Raw genomic sequence first — 19,652 nt, 5'->3', positions numbered from 1 at the left:
CCTACATCTTCTCTTCTAGTCTAGTTTTATAAAGACAAAAAAAAAAAAATGTAAAGGGGACTTACATGGAAGTAACTGTAAATTAGCAAAGCTGGTCCAGCTCACACTCTTAAGCCCTGCATGGGCAACTCAAGGCTGAATGAAAGACAGAGTTGGGAAGGTCTACAAATCTGCAAAAGAGCAATGCCAGTTAAATCACTTCCATTTAAGAGCGTTTACCTAATCTTAATTAAGGCTTTCAATTCATTAATTAATCTCATCTTCATATTTCATAATGAGCATTTCCTGTCTCATTTGTGGTTTTTAAAATGGGCCACTAACTGTAGAAATTAGATTTTCCTATGAATTAATGCTAGTGGCAAGCCAAGAGTGGAAATCCAGAATGCTTATCTCATTAGCATTTAATAATTACTTTCTTAGTATCTCTGCATACTCAGGCATGGCTCATCCCTATTCACTTGCTAAAACTGCTCCTCCATGGTGTGAAGTTTTCTTTTCTTTTTTTTTTTTTCTTTTTGTATTCCTTCTCTTCAAAGAAGCTTAGAGAAGGAGGCGGGGCTGGGACAGCTTTGCCTATAAAGCCCTCCCTCCTCCGGTGGGAGAAGAGACCAGCAGGCTCTTTGGGGAGAGAGAAGCTCTTGGCTGATTGAGCAGATCCACGGTATGTTCTCAGCTTTTGCTTTCTCCCCTCTGTGAGTGCTGCCCTGGCTGTGGCTTGTGCAGTCTGTGTGATGAGTTTGGAACCTCTGGTCAGGGCATCATTTTCTGGAGAGATTGAAATCTAGGTCCCTTCAAGAGACAGGGGCAAGCTGCTGCTTCACGGATGATCTCCTCTCCCTTTGAGTTGGTTTATAAATGTAGGGATTTCTTCAGAATTTCTGGGGCATGATTTTAAAATATGATTGCATGTTCCTTTTCCTGAGTGATCATTAAAAAAAGTCCTCAAATTAGCTATACTAACAACTCCACCTCTCTATTGGGAATCGGAATAAACTAAGTTTATTTCAACACTGTTTTGAAATGGAATAAACTCAAGAAGGGATGTATTCAAGTAGCTAATTTCTTTTGCTAGTAAAAGAAGGAAAGTGGGCTCCGCTTGTCTTTCCTCATTGTGGCTTCTGGACCTCTCAGCTGCTTGGAATGGGCATCACTTGTGTTAGTTAGGAGTCAGTGGGCAAGCAGAGGGGCTGGATGAATAATTAAAGATGTCATTTCTAGTTCACGGTAAGACTTATGCGGACGTTCTTGATGTTAAGACTGTGGAGTGTCGGGTGCCCTTTGCATGAGTCCTAGCTACACTAAGGCAGTTGTCCTCACCGCGCCAGGAGCTCTCCCTTCTCAGAGCTCTCCCTTCTCAGAGTTCTCCCTTCTCAGAGTCTTGGGAGTGGAAGGGAGGCCCTTTCGACACTGTGACTTTGTGTTTATCCTTCTATAAAGTTTGGGGTGAAGTTTTCCTCATCTAGGACTGTATTTCTCGTGTGAATTGGTGTTCTTCTTGGCACCTGTGAAGGCAGCAGGTTCCAGCCCCCTCTGAGATGTCCCTGCCACCTGTCTCGTTCTGGAAGGCTCTTGGCAAATGGCACTTTAAGTACTATCTGCTGCCTGTGCTCGCCCATGTCTCACCTCTGCTCCTTAGAGCAGGGTACAGGGTGTGGGGGAAACCAAATCATCTTTTCTTACTTTGATTTATTGATTGATTGATTGATTTAGGTTTTTGAGACAGGGTCTCTCTATGTAGTCCTGGCTGTCCTGGAGCTTGATATGTAGAAAATGTTGACCTCAAACTTGCAGAGATCCTCCTGCCTCTGCCTCCCAAGTGCTGGGATCCCAGGTGTGGGCACTATGTCCACTGCAACCAACAATCTTAAACATCCACAAAATTTTCCATTTTGCCAGTTTTTACCCATTTGTTCAAACATGTTGCAATTAGAAAAATAGGAAAATGTGTTCAACAACAATAAATTTTAAAAAAGTTAGTCTTTTTCAATAGTGAATGACAGGTGAGGGCCGAGGTGGATGATCCCCCTACAGCCCATGCACCTCTGCACACACCTCTACAGTGTTATTGCCAGAATGAGGATTCGTAGATGTTTCTGGGTATATGTGTCCTGTGTATCTGAAGTCTCTGCAAGTGTCACCCTCCCCATTACAATGAATAATTGATGGGAAGGAAGAGAGGAGCAGGCTGGAGTTTGGTGCCAGGCCCTCTGGAGCATTCCCAGAACACGAACAACTGCCTCTTCCCACTTGGAGCTATACAAGAGAGCATCTTTCTTATTTGTGTCCATCTTTCCTGAAAATGGTACCCAAAGACCAGTTTGGTTCCTGTGAGAGTCAGGCTAAGAGGCAGTTCTAAAAACATGCCAAATACCATTACTGTGTGAAGACAACAGCAACACTGCTTTTCATGTGTGTCTGGTCCAGAGAACGCAAGAATATTCCATTTCTAATGATGACATAGATTGAAAAAATTATTCCTAAGCAGTAATAAAAGTCACGGGGTACTGGTGAGATGGCTCAGTGGGGAAGGGTGGCTTGAGCCAAGCCTCAGGGAGTGGATTTAATCCCTGGAACATGCTATGCTGGAAAAAGAAAATCAACTCCTGCAAGTTGTCCTCTGACCTCCGTATGTGTGCTGTATACACACATACACACACACACACATACACACACACACACACACACACACACACACACACACACCACATACACCCACACACATACACATACACCACACCATACAACACACACCACACATACACACACACCACACACACCACACCCGTCACACACACAACATACCTCACACACACCACACACACACCACACTCATCCCACACCCCACACCACACACACACCATTCAACACACTCTGTTTCTCTCCCCGTCTTTTAAAAATCTGCAGTAGCCAGACTCTTATTTAACAACGACAACACAAGCTTTCTAATATTTACATTTGGTAGTGTATCAGCATAGTAATAATGACAATCCCTACCTCCTCAATGAGACATTGAAGTGGCACAAAGCTACTTACCGTTTCAAGGCTGAGCTTGTGGGACGGCCTGCCTGGGTTGGAACCCTGCGTTTTCTCGTTATCAATTGTGGGACTCTAGAAAAGTCTGCTTCTCTGTTTTGTTTTCCTCCCCTGTATCAGGGAATCTCAGGGGAAGGTTGTCAAGATCTCAGCTCGGAGCCTGGCACACAGTGGGCGTGCAGCAAAGCTGTTCTTTACTTCTGGCATCTGCAAGTGTCCCTGTGCTGGCGGAGTGCGTGTTTCGTGTTCTCAAATGAGTAGATTGAATTCATTGTTCAAGAGTTGAAGTTGTCTGGGGAAGAACACTGATCTGAAATTAATCCGAGGCTGCCTCTTCAGGTCTCAGCAATTACAGGCTGTGCTTTTGAAAGATTTGATTAGATGTTCTGTGAACTTTTTAGTGTAGTCTAAGAAGAATGTTCATTGTCTAACCTGTAGCATTCCAGTGTGGACCGGAAGTTCCCCAAGTGTGGTTCAGAATGCAGCAGTACTGCAAGTTTATTCCCAGAGCACAGGAAGGTGAGTCTAGAGCAGTGGTTCTCAACCTGTGGGTCACATATCAGCTATCCTGCATACCAGATATTTACATTACGATTCATAACAGTAGAAAGATCACAGATATGAAATTGCGATGAAATCGTTTTTGTGGTTGGGGGGTGGGTCACAACAACATGAGGAATTGTACTCAAGGGTCCCAGCATTAGGAAGGTAGAACCACTGATTTAGAGTCCCAGATTAGTCTGTTGTTGAGTGATGTAAACCTCTGTTGCCTGGGTGGGAAGTTGGAGGAGCTGCTATCTTTGGCTTAGAGCCACCCCCTTCCTCCTGGGGAAGGAACGGAGCACCTTTATGGCATACTGTGAAGTTGTAGGAAATGTAGATACATTCTAAGAGGCCACCTTGATTCTATTCTATTCTATTCTTTTCTTTTTTAACTGAAATAACCTGCCAGTGGACACAAGGAACCCACTAAATGCACTAGATCCCTCAGAAATCTCTGAAAGGACTGTATATCAAAATAATTGAGATATGGAAGGAAATATAGAGCCCAAACTTTCACAGTTAAATAAATCCTAGAACTGGCTGAACCCACACCCCTGCCCCCCCTCCCCCGTGGGCCTGGCTTTAAGGTGCACTCACTGAAACTGTGGTGAAAGAGAGATCTTCATTCAGCGTGCTGTAGGAAGTAGGCACGTTTGTCTGGTGTCCCAGGAACTACCTGACTGGAGTTGCAGGTATCACACAATAGGAACCATAGGTGTTCCATAATCGGAGCTGTAGGTGTTCCCTAATTGGAGTTGTAGGAATTATAAAGTTATGCCATGGATGCTTCTGACCATGACACTCAGGATGTTGAGACATTTTTCTTTTAATTTATCATCATGTTGAAAAAAAAACACTGCAGAGCAGTGCCATGTGTCTTTCACTCACCCCCTCAAACTGATGGCATCACACATACCTGGATTTTACTAGACCTAGGCCCAGGAACTGATGAGGGTACTGACCGTAGACATCACTGAAACTCCCCACAGTTTTTCATGTACTCATTAGTGTGTGTAGTTTTATCACATGACTATCAAGTTTTGGAATTGTCCCATCTGTAGAAAAGTCCCTGGTGCTGCTCTTCATAGCCACGCCCACCCTCCCCATCCACCTGTCCCAACTGTGGTTCTTACACTGGCCTCTGCATGGGGCGGGTGTGTGTGTGTGTGTGTGTGTGTGTGTGTGTGTGTGTGTGTGTGTGTGGCCCCAGTGCACCTTCCCAGCTTTTCAGAGCTTCCAGCTGGCCATGCTCTTCTGTGGTTGGAGGAAGCCTTCACAGCCGTCTCTTTCTCTTATTTTTTTCCCATTCACTTCTTTCTGTTTGCTTCCTTTCTTTGTGTTACAGAATCATTTACTTAGCTTAGCTCCGAGGGGATTTATCCTGTCCACGTCTCCTGCATGTACGACCTTTGCTTCTTAGGTGATGGTTCCTTACAGAAATCTCTATGATCACTGTGTGTCACCAGTGATTGCCACAGCTGGACCACCAAGAGCACAGACACAGGAGCTCCCATCCCTGTTGGGTGGATTGGAGTCTACATGCAGAGCCTCACTGTGTTCTGCCTTCCTGGTTCCCTGCTGGAATCAGTGTTGATCATTCAGGACACTGTGGACAGCCGTCTACTGCCAGCTCATGTGATTTCTCTGGTCTGACCTCATCATGATTTGACGTTGGCCATCATTTGATGCTGGTCATATGATGCTGCTGGTTTTTGCCATGTCTCTGAGGGTACCAGCTTCCTGTAGAAATGAGGGCCAATAGCAGTTCTGAAAGGCATTCTTCTGTGGATGATTGATTGATAAAGTGCTAATTGGCCAGTAGCCAGGCAGGAAGTATAGGCAGGACAAGGAGAGAGGAGAATTCTGGGAAGTGGAAGGCTGAGGCAGAGGGAGACGCTGCCAGCCTCCACCATGACAAGCAACATGTAAGATACCAGTAAGCCACAAGCCACGTGGCAAGGTATAAATTTATAGAAATGGGTTAATTAAGATATAAGAACTAGATAGCAAGAAGCCTGTCATGGCCATACAGTTTATAAGTAATATAAGTGTCTGTGTTTGCTTGGGTCCGAGCAACTGTGGGACTGGTGGGTGAGAGAGATTTGTCCTGACCATGGGCCAGGCAGGACCAGGAAAACTTCAGCTACAGCACTCTACTCACAGATCTTACATTCAGTTCTGAGCTACCATATCCCTTCTTTCCCTCACAGTTGTCTTTGTGACCTATTATGAATCTGAAGAAACATAATCTTGTGTGAGATCATCCATGCCCAGGGGAGGCTGTAATCAGAAAACAACAATATGATTTCCAGGAAACAAAAACAAAGAAGCTGTAATCAGAAAACAACAATATGATTTCCAGAAAACAAAAACAAGCTTGAGTTTGCACGTAGGAGACTTTATGATCAATATGAAAACTTTAGACCCATTTCTAGCCAGAATCAATATAAACTATTAACCCTGATAAATAAGGGACAAAGGCGTAAATGTGATACAGAGAGAACAGCACTGATGCGGTCCATAAAGTTTACTTTACAGGGTCCAAAAATATAATGAAAACAGAATCAAGCTTGTAGCACTGGAGGTAAGCACAGGTCAAGTTGTCCGTGTGTGAACTCTCTGCAAAGACCCTCACACCGATACCAGCCTCCTAGAATGCACACTTCTTGTCGTGCTCCATTGAAATCTTCCCCATGGTGTTTTCTGATGCTGATGGATGAGTCCAGGGTAGACCAGCCAGGAAGGAAGGGCCATGCCTGCCAGGAAGGCCAAGAGAGCCACCTGGGAGAGTGGAAGATGCAGAAATGACCATTAGTAGGGAGATAATATTTCTTCTCAAAGAAGAATAAGTACATGTAACAAAAAGAAGAGCTGAATCATATGTTGGGTCAAAATCAGGTAAAGTTGGGCGCTGTAGTAAAGTGGGGTGATAAGTGTTATGGTAACTGGCAGACAGGAGCGCCAACCACCATTTTAAAGGCTAGTTCGGGGCACATGGTGAGAATGTAGGTTGCTTGTGAGTTCTGTCCCCCTTTTCTAGTTAACTCTGAGTCAGGCGCCTTAGGGGGACTTGCCCTGGGGTTACACTGTGGAGCTTGAGTAGTATTTGGTAGTCTTGTGGCCATTCTTGGCATGATATTATATTAAAAGAATAATTATATTTGATAAATCAAGAGTACTGGCAGTGACTGTTAAATTAAAGGGTGCAGTGGTAGACAGGCTTCTGAGATTCTCCTAGAATGCCCAGCTTCCAGTATTCAGTTCTTGCAGCCCTTCTCCTTGAGTGTGGGCTGGACCTAAAGTTTTGCTGCCCATCAAAAGAATATAGAAAGTGTAATAGGTTGTCACTTTCATGGTTGGATAATACAAGATTGTGAATTTGTCTTGCTATCATGCTTTCTGTTACCTTCTTAGCCATTTGTTTAATAAAGCAAGTTGCCCAGTTAGAGAGGCCCCTACGGTCAAGTCATCATGATGGAGAGGCTCACATAGACCAGTCTCCATGTTGGAGAGGCCCACACAGAGCAGTCTCCATGTTAGAGAGGCCCACAGAGACCAGTCTCCATGTTGGAAAGGCCCACTCAGAGCAGTCTCCGTGTTAGAGAGGCCCACAGAGACCAGTTTCTATGTTGGAGAGACCCACACAGAGCAGTCTCCATGTTGGAGAAGCACACATAGATGAGTTCCTATGTTGGAGAGGTCCACATAGATGAGTTCCTATGTTGGAGAAGCACACATAGATGAGTTCCTATGTTGGAGAGGCCCACATAGCTGAAACTTGATGGTGTTCTTAGGCTCACAGCTGAGAAAAGACAGAGACCCTCAGCCTAACAGCTCTCAAGGAGCCAACTCCTGCTAATAACAACGTTCTTCATTGAGTCCAAAGGATGACACCCCTCTACCCCACTCACGAAGTCCCCCACTTCTCTTACTTGCTCTTCCACATTTGCTCCCTCTGCTTCTGGTCCTTTAGGATGCAAATTTAATTAGGTTCTTCCAAGAACTTATGTAGTACCAACCCTTCCCAACACCTTCCTTTCCAGCATACACCTCTTTCTCTGCTCTTAGAAGGTCTCAACATGAGTTTAGTGGGAATAGTACAGATCTGACACTGATGCCATTTGAACACCGTGCCAAGTCTGATGTAAAGACATGTCTTTGATCTTTACCATAAACCCACAGGGCTAGGCACAGCCCCAGGAACGAGGGACTGAGACTTGAGAGGCTATGATTGTCAGCGAGCCCAGCCTCAGTCTGGTTTTTATTCAGACCCACAAGCCATTGCTTTGGCTTTTTTCTGTACCGTGGTAGCTTTTTCTTCCTCCAGTGTTATGCTAGATTAGTAGATGTTTCTTAGGTGTGTTTGTTTGACTTCCTCTTGACATATGGTTTTCATTGCTATGGGAAAGTGTGTCTTCCATTCCTCTATGAATCCTGGAAGTGAGGGACACCAGGTCTTTCATGCTTCATTCCTATCCCCATGACTTAAAAAAGTATTTTTATTTATGTGTGTGTGTGTGTGTGTGTGTGTCCAAATGAATGTATGTGTACTTCATGTGAACAGTGCCCATGGAAGCCAGAAGGAGCCATCAGATTCCTCTGGAACTGAAGTTACAAATGGTTGTGACCCTGTTCCTGGAGACTGAACCCAGGTCCTCTGCAAGAGCAACAAGTACTCTTAAGCTTTGAGCCATCTCCCCAGCTCCCTCCTCTATAATGTTTTAGAAGCAGAATAGGGTACTGAGCAAAGCTCACGAATTGCATGGATCCATCCTCATCAAAAACCACCATTCAGTCTTGCAGGGCACCTACCATGCTGTTTTCCTAGTGGAGTCTTATTCATGGTGGTCATCTTCATGAGTTGGCCCACGTTAGGCAGTGTCTGTCATTATTTTCTTGACCTCATTGTCCTATTGCTCTCCAGAGTTCCATGATTGAGAGAAATACACTCATGTGGGGCAAGAGATAAGCCAAGAGGCCCTGGACTTGAAACTTACATTTAAAGAAGTGTTCTGGATGGCAGAACACCAGTACCTGCTCTAGAAAGAAGCAGCATCCAAGAAGCATCTCTGGTGAGCCTTCAAGAGCTTGCGAATCAAATAGCATGGGTATGTTATGCCATTCTGTGTTGTACTGTGTTAGAACCTTGGGATTATGAATCCTGTCTTTCAAGGTCTGTGTGAAAGTTTAATTCCCAGTTGTAGGACAGGCTGGCATGAACAAATGCCTCAGCTTTAAATTTTTGAGCCCTGTTCTTATTAAACTATCTCTAAGTGATTTTTTTTTTCCTTGAGTGAAGCAGTGGCTCCCTCTCCATTCCAAGAGACAAGAGCTACAGAAATTCCTCTGGCCACCTGTGCAGTTATATGACCAGAGCAAATGGACAGAGTGGACTAAGGGCACCAGGGCAGATGTTTGCATCTATATCCTTATGCAAAAGGAAACTTTTTAGAACCACAAATAAAAAGCCTGATGAAGACTGCTTTGCTCCTATTCATATGGAAGGAGACCCTGAGGGGACTCTTTTGAAGTTATATCTCTGGTTGCTGAGTGAGCCCCCAAAAACCTGTGCTAGACTTGTGGTTCTCTTAACCTATTTTATTTTCAATTGCTCATCTCTCCCGTTGACCTTGAGATGCCTTCTGGTCCCTGTACTGTTATTGTTAACACTATTATATTCTGATATTTACTCTGGACTTTGGTTTTCTCCGATCTGTTAGTTTTCTTTCCCGAGACTCAAACGTGATACTTCCTCTGTAGAGCAAACGACCCATGATGACCTTTTCTCTTCCAGCTCTGCTTTCCTCTCCATGTGCTCTGGAGACACAGACCTTTGTGTGGCCAACTTCACTTTCTCCACCTCCTGTCTCCTGGAGGAGAGGGGCTATCTTCACCTTATCCAGCTCCAAGATGCTTTCCTTTTCTTTAAAGTTTTTTTTCCAGGTGGCATACATGATATATTTAATTTGGGAAAACATGAAAAGTTAAAGAATAAAATTAAAATCATGTATAGCCCCCCTTCTGCCCACACAACAGTGGCTAGCACTTTGATGGATCTGGATCCACATGTTTTTGAGTGTTATGTGTGCTGCATTTGATAATTGCCTTAACAGCAGGCATGCTGCCTGACTTGCCTGTGTAGGGAAACTGTGTCCAGAAGCATTTATTTAAGGTCACAGGGGTAGCACTTGAGCACAAGTGCAGAAATCAGAACTTTTTTGTTACTTCCTTCATCTTGATCTTTCCCTGCATTCAAGAAGCCCTAGCAATTTCCCATATCATCAGGACTCCCCTGTCACCACATCATCTTCTCATCTATTCTGGGAGAAATATTCTCCTGGTGATGGAAACATAGGTTGTTTCTAGTTTTTCCTGTGGCAAGTAACTCACTATTGGACATCTTCCAAATGTAACTCAGTGTGTGTGTGTGTGTGTGTGTGTGTGTGTGTGTGTGTGTGTGTGTGTGTGTGTGTTGTGTGTGTGTGTGTGTTGTGTGTGTGTGTGTGTGTGTGTGTGTGTGTGTGTGTGTGTACAGGATCTCACACTCATGTGTATGTGGGTGCACATGTACACACATGTGGATGTCAGAGGACAGTCTGTGACGTCAACCCTCAGGCAATCCTCAGGCATGTTTCACCTTCTATTTGAGACAAGGTCTCATTGGCCTAGAACTTCACCAAAGATCTGCTTGTCTCTGCCGTGAGTATCCTGCTCTTGGTGTGGTCGGAGCATACTATCACAGCCAGCATTTTAATGGGTTTTCTCAGGACCTGAACTCAGGTCTTCAAACTTGGGAGGCAAGCACTTTACCAACTGTCCTCAGACCCTGGAATACCATCTTTTTATTGTTTGGTAGCTCAGTAGGTAGAGCATGAGACTCTTAATCTCGGGGTTGTGGGTTCATGCCCCATGTTGGGCGCCAAATGTAGCTGTATGTGTCTCAGGTCCCACCTGGCCCTCCATGGTCCAGACAAATCTCTCTTACCTGTGGTCCTGCAGCCACTCAGACCCAAGTAAACACAGAGAGGCTTATATTATTTACAAACTATGTGACCTATGGCAAGCTTCTTGCTAGCTAGCTCTTATAACTTAACCCATTTCTATTAATCTAGAAGTTGCTACATGGCTGAGGCTTACTGGTACTTTCACGTCTTACTTCTCCTGGCAGTGGCTGGTGTCTCTTCCTACTCTCTTTTCTTCTCTCTGTATGTCTGCTTTCCCACCTGCCTCTAAGCTGCCTCACCATAGGCCAAAACAGCTTTATTTATCAGCCAATGGGAGCAACACTTATTCACAGCATATAGAAAGACATCCCACAGCATTTGAGAATGCCATGCATATGATATGTTTTAATCTAATCCACCCCCATGCTCTCCTTCAACTATTCCAACACCTTTCCCTCTTGTTCCCTCCCAGCTTTATGTACTTTTAGAAACTCTCACCGAGTCTGTATCATGCTGCCAGTATGTTCATGGGTGTCGGGCCATCCACTGGGCTGTAGACAAGCTACCAGGGGATGCATTGCAGATGAAAACTAAGTCTTTTATCTAGATTCCCTAAAGCCAATAATGATCATTCTTAAAGTTTGCTATGCTGTTTGCAAGACGTAAGCTTGCTATGTCATCACTAATGACTGCAGGAACTAAAGAAGTTTTTACCCTACCTTCCACCCCTGATCCTCACCCCCACTGTCTAAGAGTGTATGCCCCAACCCTCTTCCTAACACACAATACTGCCTTCCACAAGTCTCCCTGTTGGTGTTGATGAACTCTTCCTGTTTGGTTACAAGGAGGCTGAACAATGTTGATTAGAGATTGTATGCCCTGTCATGGATTTAGATTTCAGTCTTTGGCCCATTTTTTCTAGCAGGTTCAGGATTATTAGATGTGGATGGGCATTTGGGGGTGGACATTGATTGGACATGTTTCTGCCTGCTCTAAGGCCCAGGTTTCTTTCCTTCTGGCCTTTCTGGTTTTTGTCAGTCTTTCCAGTTCCCTCTCCTTTGGGTGAGTTTAATCCTCTTTTTCTTTCCTGTGGCTCCCCTATGGCCCTCTCTTCTCAGCCTCCCTCCGGGCCCCTGGGAGCTCTCTTCCAGTCTTTTCTCTTGGGACTTCTTCAAAAGTTTGTTCTATTTTTCACACCGAAATGTGTCTAGAGGATCAGTAAACATGCACCTGTACCATGTGTTACATGAGACATCATAAAAAGTGCCTGGATTCACATGGATTCATGTGGTCAGTTGACCTCAGACAAGGATTAGGGACCAATGCCCGAAAGAGATGGGAGAGGCCTGCCGGCTGCACAGCTTCCATGGTTTTGTGGAGATGTGGTCTCCAATGCAAAAACACACCTTTTCCTTTGCAGGACAGTAAAGTTTCTCATTGCAAAGCAAATGAAATTGCTTCTCGTCTGGGCCCCACTCAGAAGCAATTTGCTATATGGGAGGCATCTCGAATGCATTGCAGGATTGATTTGCGGTTTTACAGTAATGTATGTGAAGTACCTATTAATACTCTGTGTGGCTCTTTGAAATGCCTGGTAGGGGAGAAGTAAAAGAGATGTTTAGTACTTTAACCAGTTTGGGCTGTGCACGCTGAGTGGGTTCTAGGAAAGCTCCCAAGATCTGTGGCTCAGGAAGTAGGGGACAGTCCAGGATGCATGTGGTCCCTAGAGGAGAAGACAGTGAGGAGTGTGGTTAGTGATTTTGTTCTAGAAATGTCCCGTTTGCTGCATTTACAGGTCATATGGTCTGGGTTTTGTCTGGAGCTTGGGATGTAGGTCAGAGTTTAGGAGACACGAGGGAATGGGTCTTCAGCAGCAGAGATGAGTGTCTTCAAGTGAGATGAAGAGTGAGGGTAGCAAGACTCCCTCAAGACAGAACTTCCCTGATGCCCACACAGGTGGGAGGTATGGGGTGTCCCTGAGACTCACATACCAACCTCAGAGTTTCAGGGAGACCTGGGGCATGTGACTTGTAGGCCTTGCTTGATTTGGATCAGATCCAAGATCCTGTCTCCACTGTGGCCATGATCTGACTGATCCATGATGCCAGCCAGAAGCCAGCGAGCTGGCTCAGCAAGTGAAGAAAGTACTTGCCATGCAAGCCTGAGGTCCCGAGTTCAGTTCTTGGAATGCATTGTGGAAGGGAAGAGCCTACCCTCTTAAGTTGGCCTCTGACCTCCACATGTGCCCTGGAATGGGAATGCCGAGAGAGAGAGAGAGAGAGAGAGAGAGAGAGAGAGAGAGAGAGAGAAGGAGAGAGGCACATAGTAATTTTTTTAGTGTTAGCCATATCACATTCATCAACCAAGTAGACAATTAGTGCAAACGCAGTGGTAGACGATGCAGGTGAGCCGGATGGAACATAGTCCACTGCCCGTGGTAAGGAAAGGAGAGTGGGAGGAAGGCGCAGCAGGGCACACGCTTCCGGGGAAGTCCTTTTACTGTGTGTAACCCGCTTGTCCTCCAACCTCCACAGGCAAGATGTCCTTCGAGGGAGCCAGGCTCAGCATGAGGAGCCGCAGGAACGGGACCCTGGGCAGCACTCGGACCCTGTACTCCAGTGTGTCTCGGAGCACCGATGTGTCCTACAGTGACAGTGTAAGTCCACACTGAGGCCGCTTGACGCAGTTAGGGTTATTTAGTGACCGACTGGCCGTCTTTTCTCTTGTGTCCTAATTAGTATTTGTTTTATGAGTTATTTTTTTGTAGAATGTAGAAGCATATTCATTGCTGTATTATATTTCAAGCATTTCTCTTTTAAGATGGCAATTATTTTAATAAGCTATTAGGAAAAACTTTAAACACTGTGTTTCTTAAATCATTTTTTTTCTGGTAAAATGAGGATTTTATACAAGTATACTATATTTATATCATCTCCGTTCGCTTTCCCCCTCCAACTCCTCCTGTGTCCCCCCACAACCCCTTATTGAATTCCTGATGTCTTCTTCTATATTGATATGTGTGTGTGTGTGTGTGTGTGTGTGTGTGTGTGTCTGTGTGTGTGTGTGTGTGTGTGTGACTTATTGAGTCTAATTAATGTTGACACTTTATTTGCATGGATTGTCCTCCCCCAGCAGCTGCTGACGGCCTGTAGCTCTTCATCTAGGAGTGAGGCTTTATGAAACTTTCCTCCATCTGTGGTGACATGTGGATTAGTGTGGACTTTTCAGGTCTGTGCAGGCAGCCGCATTGTTGAGCTCATGGGAGCAACATCTCTGTCCTGTTCAGAAGACATCATCATGCAGACAACAGCCTGGACTTCTGGTTCCTACAACCTTGCCCCTCCCCATTTTCTGATGTCCCCCAAGTGTTAGGTGTCGGGGTTGTAGTGTAGATGCCCCATCTGGGGCTGGGCAGCCTGGAGTCATTTGTTCTCTTCATTTTTATCGTGGTTTTAGTGTTGATTTCACTGCCCATGATTGACGCTTTCTTCTCACCCTGTGGGTTCAGGACTGAGTTATGACATCCTTGTCCTTGACTCAGTGTGGTTACTTTTGTCTCCTGGTTGCTTCCTCTGGCCCATCTCTCCTCGTCCTGAGCCAGTCCCGACACTGCCAACAGGTCGTGGCTTCTTATTGGAACCAGCTGGCGGGACACCAGGAGCCTATCTCTGCTGAGTTTCCCCTCCGGCCAGCTCTCCACACTGCAAGGCTTGACACACACTTTCGCTTGTCGGAACACTGTAGTCTGATGTCTGGCTCCCGCTGACTACAGCATGAAGGGTTGGGATGGAAGTCGGCTTTGTGAAGGAGAAGGAACAGGGGTGGGGGAGAGTCAGGGTGCCTGTCATGCCGTTGTTTTCACCGTTGACCGTGTGGATCATCGCACTGTCAGCAAACTCACAGAGGGGAAGCAGCAGAAGCCGGTGCCTTCCTCCAACTGAGACCTGCCTTCCATGGCTGGAATGAAGGGGAGAGGTGCTCAGGGCCCTCGGGTGCCGCTCCTAATCCTGCACACCCCAGGACTAAGCACACCCCCTTAGAGTTCATCCCCATGTCTCACTATAGTGCTGCCTCGTAACAGTGGACAAAGGCAATGGAGACCTCTCCAGAATTTCCAGGTCTTTCTCTCCTCCTCCTTCGTCTCCTTTGACCCCAAGTGATGAAGCACTGCTGGAAGGCTCTCTCCAGAGAGCCAATGGCCTCAGGCACTGGTGCCCCTGGAAGTGGGATGAAGGCTGAGGCTTCTAGCTTCCAAGAGTTCCTGTTGGACCCCTGAGCACACACATACCTCTCAGAAAGTGCGCCTTCAGAGGGAGTTTATTCTAGCAATAAATTATTTTAAAAAATCATCACCCCCTCCTCCAGGATCATTCCATATTTCCTAAAGCTATTGAGTTTCTGTCCTCCACATTAGGAGCACTCAAAATCATCTAAGTGGATAAACATTCTCATGAGGAAAATTGGGCAGCACAGGGTTTCCAATGCTTTTTATGCAGAGAAGCATAGGAACTGTGTTTATCCTAAGTTTTGTTGAGGAGTACACATAGAAGAAATGCTGCTTTTGAGCTTCCAGAGGTCATCACCATGACTACCTGGGAGCTACCTCCAGCCCGAGAAGCAGAATGCTTCAAAGTGCCCGTGTAACATCCCCTCCCCAGGGGTGTCTTCTCTCCTGGCACAGGTCACAGGCTCTCTCCTGAACTGCGTGTTACCTAGACCTTGTGTCATGTGTCACTGGCTTTGTCCCTGTTTGACACAAGTGCAGGTGTGCTCTACAGGTGTTCTTCTGTGAGCTCTTTGGTTTTCACTTAACACTACTGTTTGGGGAATAGGTCCACGTTGATGCATATAGCAGCTGTAATTTTTTTGCTCTGCTATGTGGAACTCCGCTATGAGCTTCTGTTTACCCAGTCTCAAAGAAACCCATACTTGGGTTTCTGGCTTTGGATGTTGGAAGCCACACTACCCAGTGTTCTTGGATGTGTACACTGGATCTATCTGGGGAAAAAAAATGTCCTTTGTGTTGAGGACTGGTAGTTGAAGGTGGAATGTCTCCTTTAATAGGTCTGGGTTTAAACAAAGAAATTTATGGGGCCACTCATGTTCAAAGCGTGAGAAAGGAGGCAGGGGTTCCCAGCGGCTGACACCAGAGAACTTGTCAGTGCAGGAGTTGGGGGTGCATGGTGAACTCCATCCAGGAGAGGAATCCCACTTCTGTAGTACATATCTGGTGCTGGCTGTGCTGTAGGGGACAAGAAGTTAGGGCTGGCTTCAGAGCTAGCCTGTCTTGTGAGGCCGCCAATGGGGGAAGCGGTCTGAGAACTTCAGCTGCCAGACCTGATGACTTGCAATTGACTGGGATTTCTGGGGAAGGGAAGCCCCTAACAGCCCCGCTTCATCAGGGCTAGACGTGTCTGAGGATGGAGCCCCATGAATTAAGAGAGTGCAGGTGGCTCATGGGAAGCCGTTCTCCCCACGGGTCCTCGGAGAAATGGCTTCATGTGCGATTGTCCTGAGTAGTGCCGCTTTACTCTCACCCATTGGGAGTGTGAGATCCTTCACCTTCCTCCTCATCTGCAATGCCTGTCAACTGTCATTTTGTTTTACGTTTTCTTGACCTGGTGGATGTAAAGTGGCCTCTCCACATGGTGAGCTTTTCATGTGTTTATGGCTTTCCTGTGGGCTTCTTTTTTTTTTTTTCCATATCTACTCTGTCTTGCTGTTTTCCCATTGGACCATCTGCTGTGTTTTTGTTGATTGACAGTCCTTTTGTATCTTGGTCACTATTTATGATACATTGCTATTGCCAATTCTCTCACTGTGAGAAATGTATTTTCAAATGTCTTGCTCTGCCAACATAAGAGACATCTTTGGCTTATAAAGGCTTGGGCTGGTTCTTAGGACGAGATCCCAGCTACGCCTAACCACCTTGCCCACAGTAGCATAAATACAAATGTAGGACATTTTGGAAAACATCTCCTTTTAAAAACTAGGCAGAAGAGGGATGAAAATATGCATTGATAGTTTTTTCTAATTCCAAACTACCATCCAACACTTCTGTTCCCTGGTAACTGTGAAGAGAGAAAAACATTTTGTGTGTGTGTGTGTGTGTGTGTGTGTGTGATGCCATTTATACACAAGACAACTCTAAGCAACTTTTGGAAACATTTTCATTTAGTTAAACAGCTTAAATGTATGTGTCATTAAAAATAAACCCAGAGTACACTAAAGAAACAAAAAGGATGCCATGACAACCTTTGAAGGCAGGCTAGGACATAGATAGCGTTCATTAATACCAGCAGGCCTGAGAACAGATGAGTAATGTATTACTCCATATTTTTTTTCTTCACAGGATATGGTGGATTTTATTCAGGCAAACTTTAAAAAACGAGAATGTGTCTTCTTTACCAGAGACTCCAAGGCCATGTAAGCTACAGCTTTCTTCCACATTCACTTCTGTGTTTCAGAGTCCACTGTCACTGACTGTTAGTACAGTGAGCAGACACCTAGGAGTTCATTACTGGAGGTGGTTGCATCCCAAAAGTCCCCGATGGTCTGTGATTGGGATGGACTTGACACGCTTGTGGAATTTCCTGGTTTTGTCCTTCCCTGCTGTCTTTTAGTTTGGGCAATACTGCAGTTGGTGAAGGCACTGAGAGGGACTGTCACTCCCTCCAGTACTCCCACGAGCCTGGGAGCCCACCCCGTCTGTTGCTCAACACTTTGCAGGCAGTTCTACCCACATGCTCCTATACTATCTGAATGTCCCTTCTTCACAGCTGTGGTCCTTGGGGCGTCTCTTCTAAGTGGGTGCTCCTCTGCTCTAAGTCCCCTGTGCTTGGGGGATCAGCTGGCTCCAAAAGAGGCCCCACAAGCCCAGCACACAGAGGGTCTTTCATAATGTTAATGAGCAGGTGAGAAGATGAATGGGTTCCATCCTGTACGATACAAAATGGGGGACTCAAATGAAGTGGCAAGAAATCCTGATACCCCATTTTGTTGTTACTTGATAAACTAGAGGACACAGGCCATAGACAACTGCTGTGACCCTGGGTTGGGCACGCATGTGCTAAGGCCAAGCGGACCTTCACTTTCATCCCTAGTGGATGTCTATCTAAGTGGTCGCTGGAGGAGGATGCTGGAACTTCTCTGCTGGGCATCTTTGAGACATTATGTAGCCTAGCAGCTACCTACTAACACTCTTAACGTGGGATTCCCGCGGATCTGGTTTGTTCTCTTCAGCTCTTGCTTCCTTATTCAGGTTGAGTCCTGTGTAGAAACAGGAAGTACTCTGTCTGCAATCACAGCTCTTTGCAACAAGACTTTCCTGGTATCAGTGCTGTCAGTATGGCAGCGCCAAGTGACTGCTGATCTCCTGAAATGTGGCTAGTGTCACCAAGGAACTCCTTTACCAGATTTAATTATTCTTCGTTCAACTACAAAATCAAGTAGCCACACATGGTTCATGGCCACAATAAAGATGAGTCCAACTCTGTGGGATTCAGAACTTTGGTTCTGAGGTTGCGAATTAGGATGCCAGTGTCCCCCCAATCCTTTTCAGCTCTCCTCTCTGCTATCCCTACCCCTCCTCCACATGTCTATACTCCCAGTTCTTTTCTGGCAAGCCCTTTTCCCTGTTTCTAAACAATTTCCTGCGTATTGGTTCTTGGAGGGCTCCAGCCCATAAAAGAGCCAGACAACTTTTTTGGTCAATAGGTCATTTAAGATGTAACCCTATCTTTGGCGGGGAAAAGGGCTCAGGAGTCTATCTTCAGCTGTAACAAGGACAAGTGTGGCATATGCTACCTTACTGTGAGCCTGGGAGGCTGGGGACTTGTGCCAAAGGAGAGTGGGATGGTAGGCAGCAGTGGCAGAGCAGAGAGGGACATGGGAAGTAGCCTTGTCCCAGGAAGTCCCCGGGACTTGGTAAGAGAAAGGCTTGCAGATGTGGCTCAGTCCCTGCAGACTCCTTTTTCCTTGGCTAAGCTGGGTGAAGCTCCCAGGGGCTGTGCAAGCAGAGGCAAGATCCTGCCAGAGGGATGCGACAGGATCTAGTCTGTAGCTCCATTTTTATAACTAAAAAAATATTTAATGTTTTCACAGATGCTTTAAATCAGGACAGTTTTCACACTCTGCAGTCATTAGGGATTTCTGTTAGAGAATTCAATGAGTTGAACTGAAAAGAGGGGACTTGCTTCGAGGAGACAGGAATGTCACCTAAGAGCAGGCAGTGGCTGGGTCCCTTGAGCAGTTAGAGCTGTGACTAGGTTTGCGGGGACTCGGAGCGTCCTGTCTGCCCCCTTTTTGTCTCCACTCCTTCCTGCAGCTGCTCCCTCCTTCTTCCTTCGCACCCACAGGACTCCTGTATGGCCTGGAGGGAGATGGGGACAGAGCTTCTGGTCCTAATTCTGATTTTGTTCCCAAATTTCCAAGAAAGGGACACCAGTGTCAAAAGTGTCCCTGGGCCTGTTGACTGTGAGCAGATGCTCAGGATTTTGGTGCATAAACAAGGTCACTCTGATGCAACTGTCCAGATGGTGTTGGGGAGCAGTGGCCGTCTCTTCAGGACCAGGTCAAGTGTATGCTCCCCAGCAGGGGCCTGCAAGAGGAGGCAACAGCAATACCTTCGTGGATGACAGTAGGTGCTGGTGAGGATTCCCGATGAGATGCCTTTGCTCCTCAGGATAGTCTCTCCCCTGGTGGCTTTGGTGGCTAGTCTGGCCTCAGTACTTAACATGAAGCACTAATAACAGAGAAGCACTGGCCCCTGGGATGCAGCTGAGGTCACTGCTTCCTGGCAGTAGAAACAGGCGGTTTGGTTTGGCCACAGGTTGTCTACTTCTGGAGTGGTCATGACACTTGCCTATTGAGTGAACTTCTGTTGACTGTTTAGAAGGAGCCACAGAAACATATCTCACCTTCATCACCTCATAAATGAAAATATGACCGACCTACTGCCAGACAGCAATCTTAGGGCTCGCCCTACATTTTGCTATATGCCAGACAAACTCAACAGTGATGAAGACCTTGAAACATAGAACTTCCTCTGGTCTATGACAGTTGTGTGTATGCATCCTTGTATCTTGGAAGAAAAACCAAAATATCTACTTTACACAAATCATTGAGAATGGT

The 19,652-nt window shown here is 45.9% G+C and overlaps 1 protein-coding gene across 1 annotated transcript in view; it reads left to right on the top strand.

Annotated features, from left to right (window-relative positions):
• The first annotated feature begins 13,059 nt into the window (after positions 1 to 13,059).
• Trpm8 (transient receptor potential cation channel subfamily M member 8) overlaps positions 13,060 to 19,652 on the top strand; it is a 79,114-nt gene continuing 72,521 nt past the window's right edge. The window contains exons 1-2 of the mRNA XM_052750476.1: positions 13,060 to 13,176; positions 16,873 to 16,946. Coding sequence (XP_052606436.1) covers positions 13,060 to 13,176; positions 16,873 to 16,946 — 191 coding nt within the window. The remainder of the gene's footprint in view (positions 13,177 to 16,872; positions 16,947 to 19,652) is intronic.

Source organism: Peromyscus californicus, unplaced genomic scaffold (genome assembly GCF_007827085.1).
Source record: "Peromyscus californicus insignis strain IS unplaced genomic scaffold, ASM782708v3 Scaffold_21__1_contigs__length_65335640, whole genome shotgun sequence".
NCBI lineage: Eukaryota > Metazoa > Chordata > Mammalia > Rodentia > Cricetidae > Peromyscus > Peromyscus californicus.
This window is presented reverse-complemented; position numbering and strand designations above follow the sequence as displayed.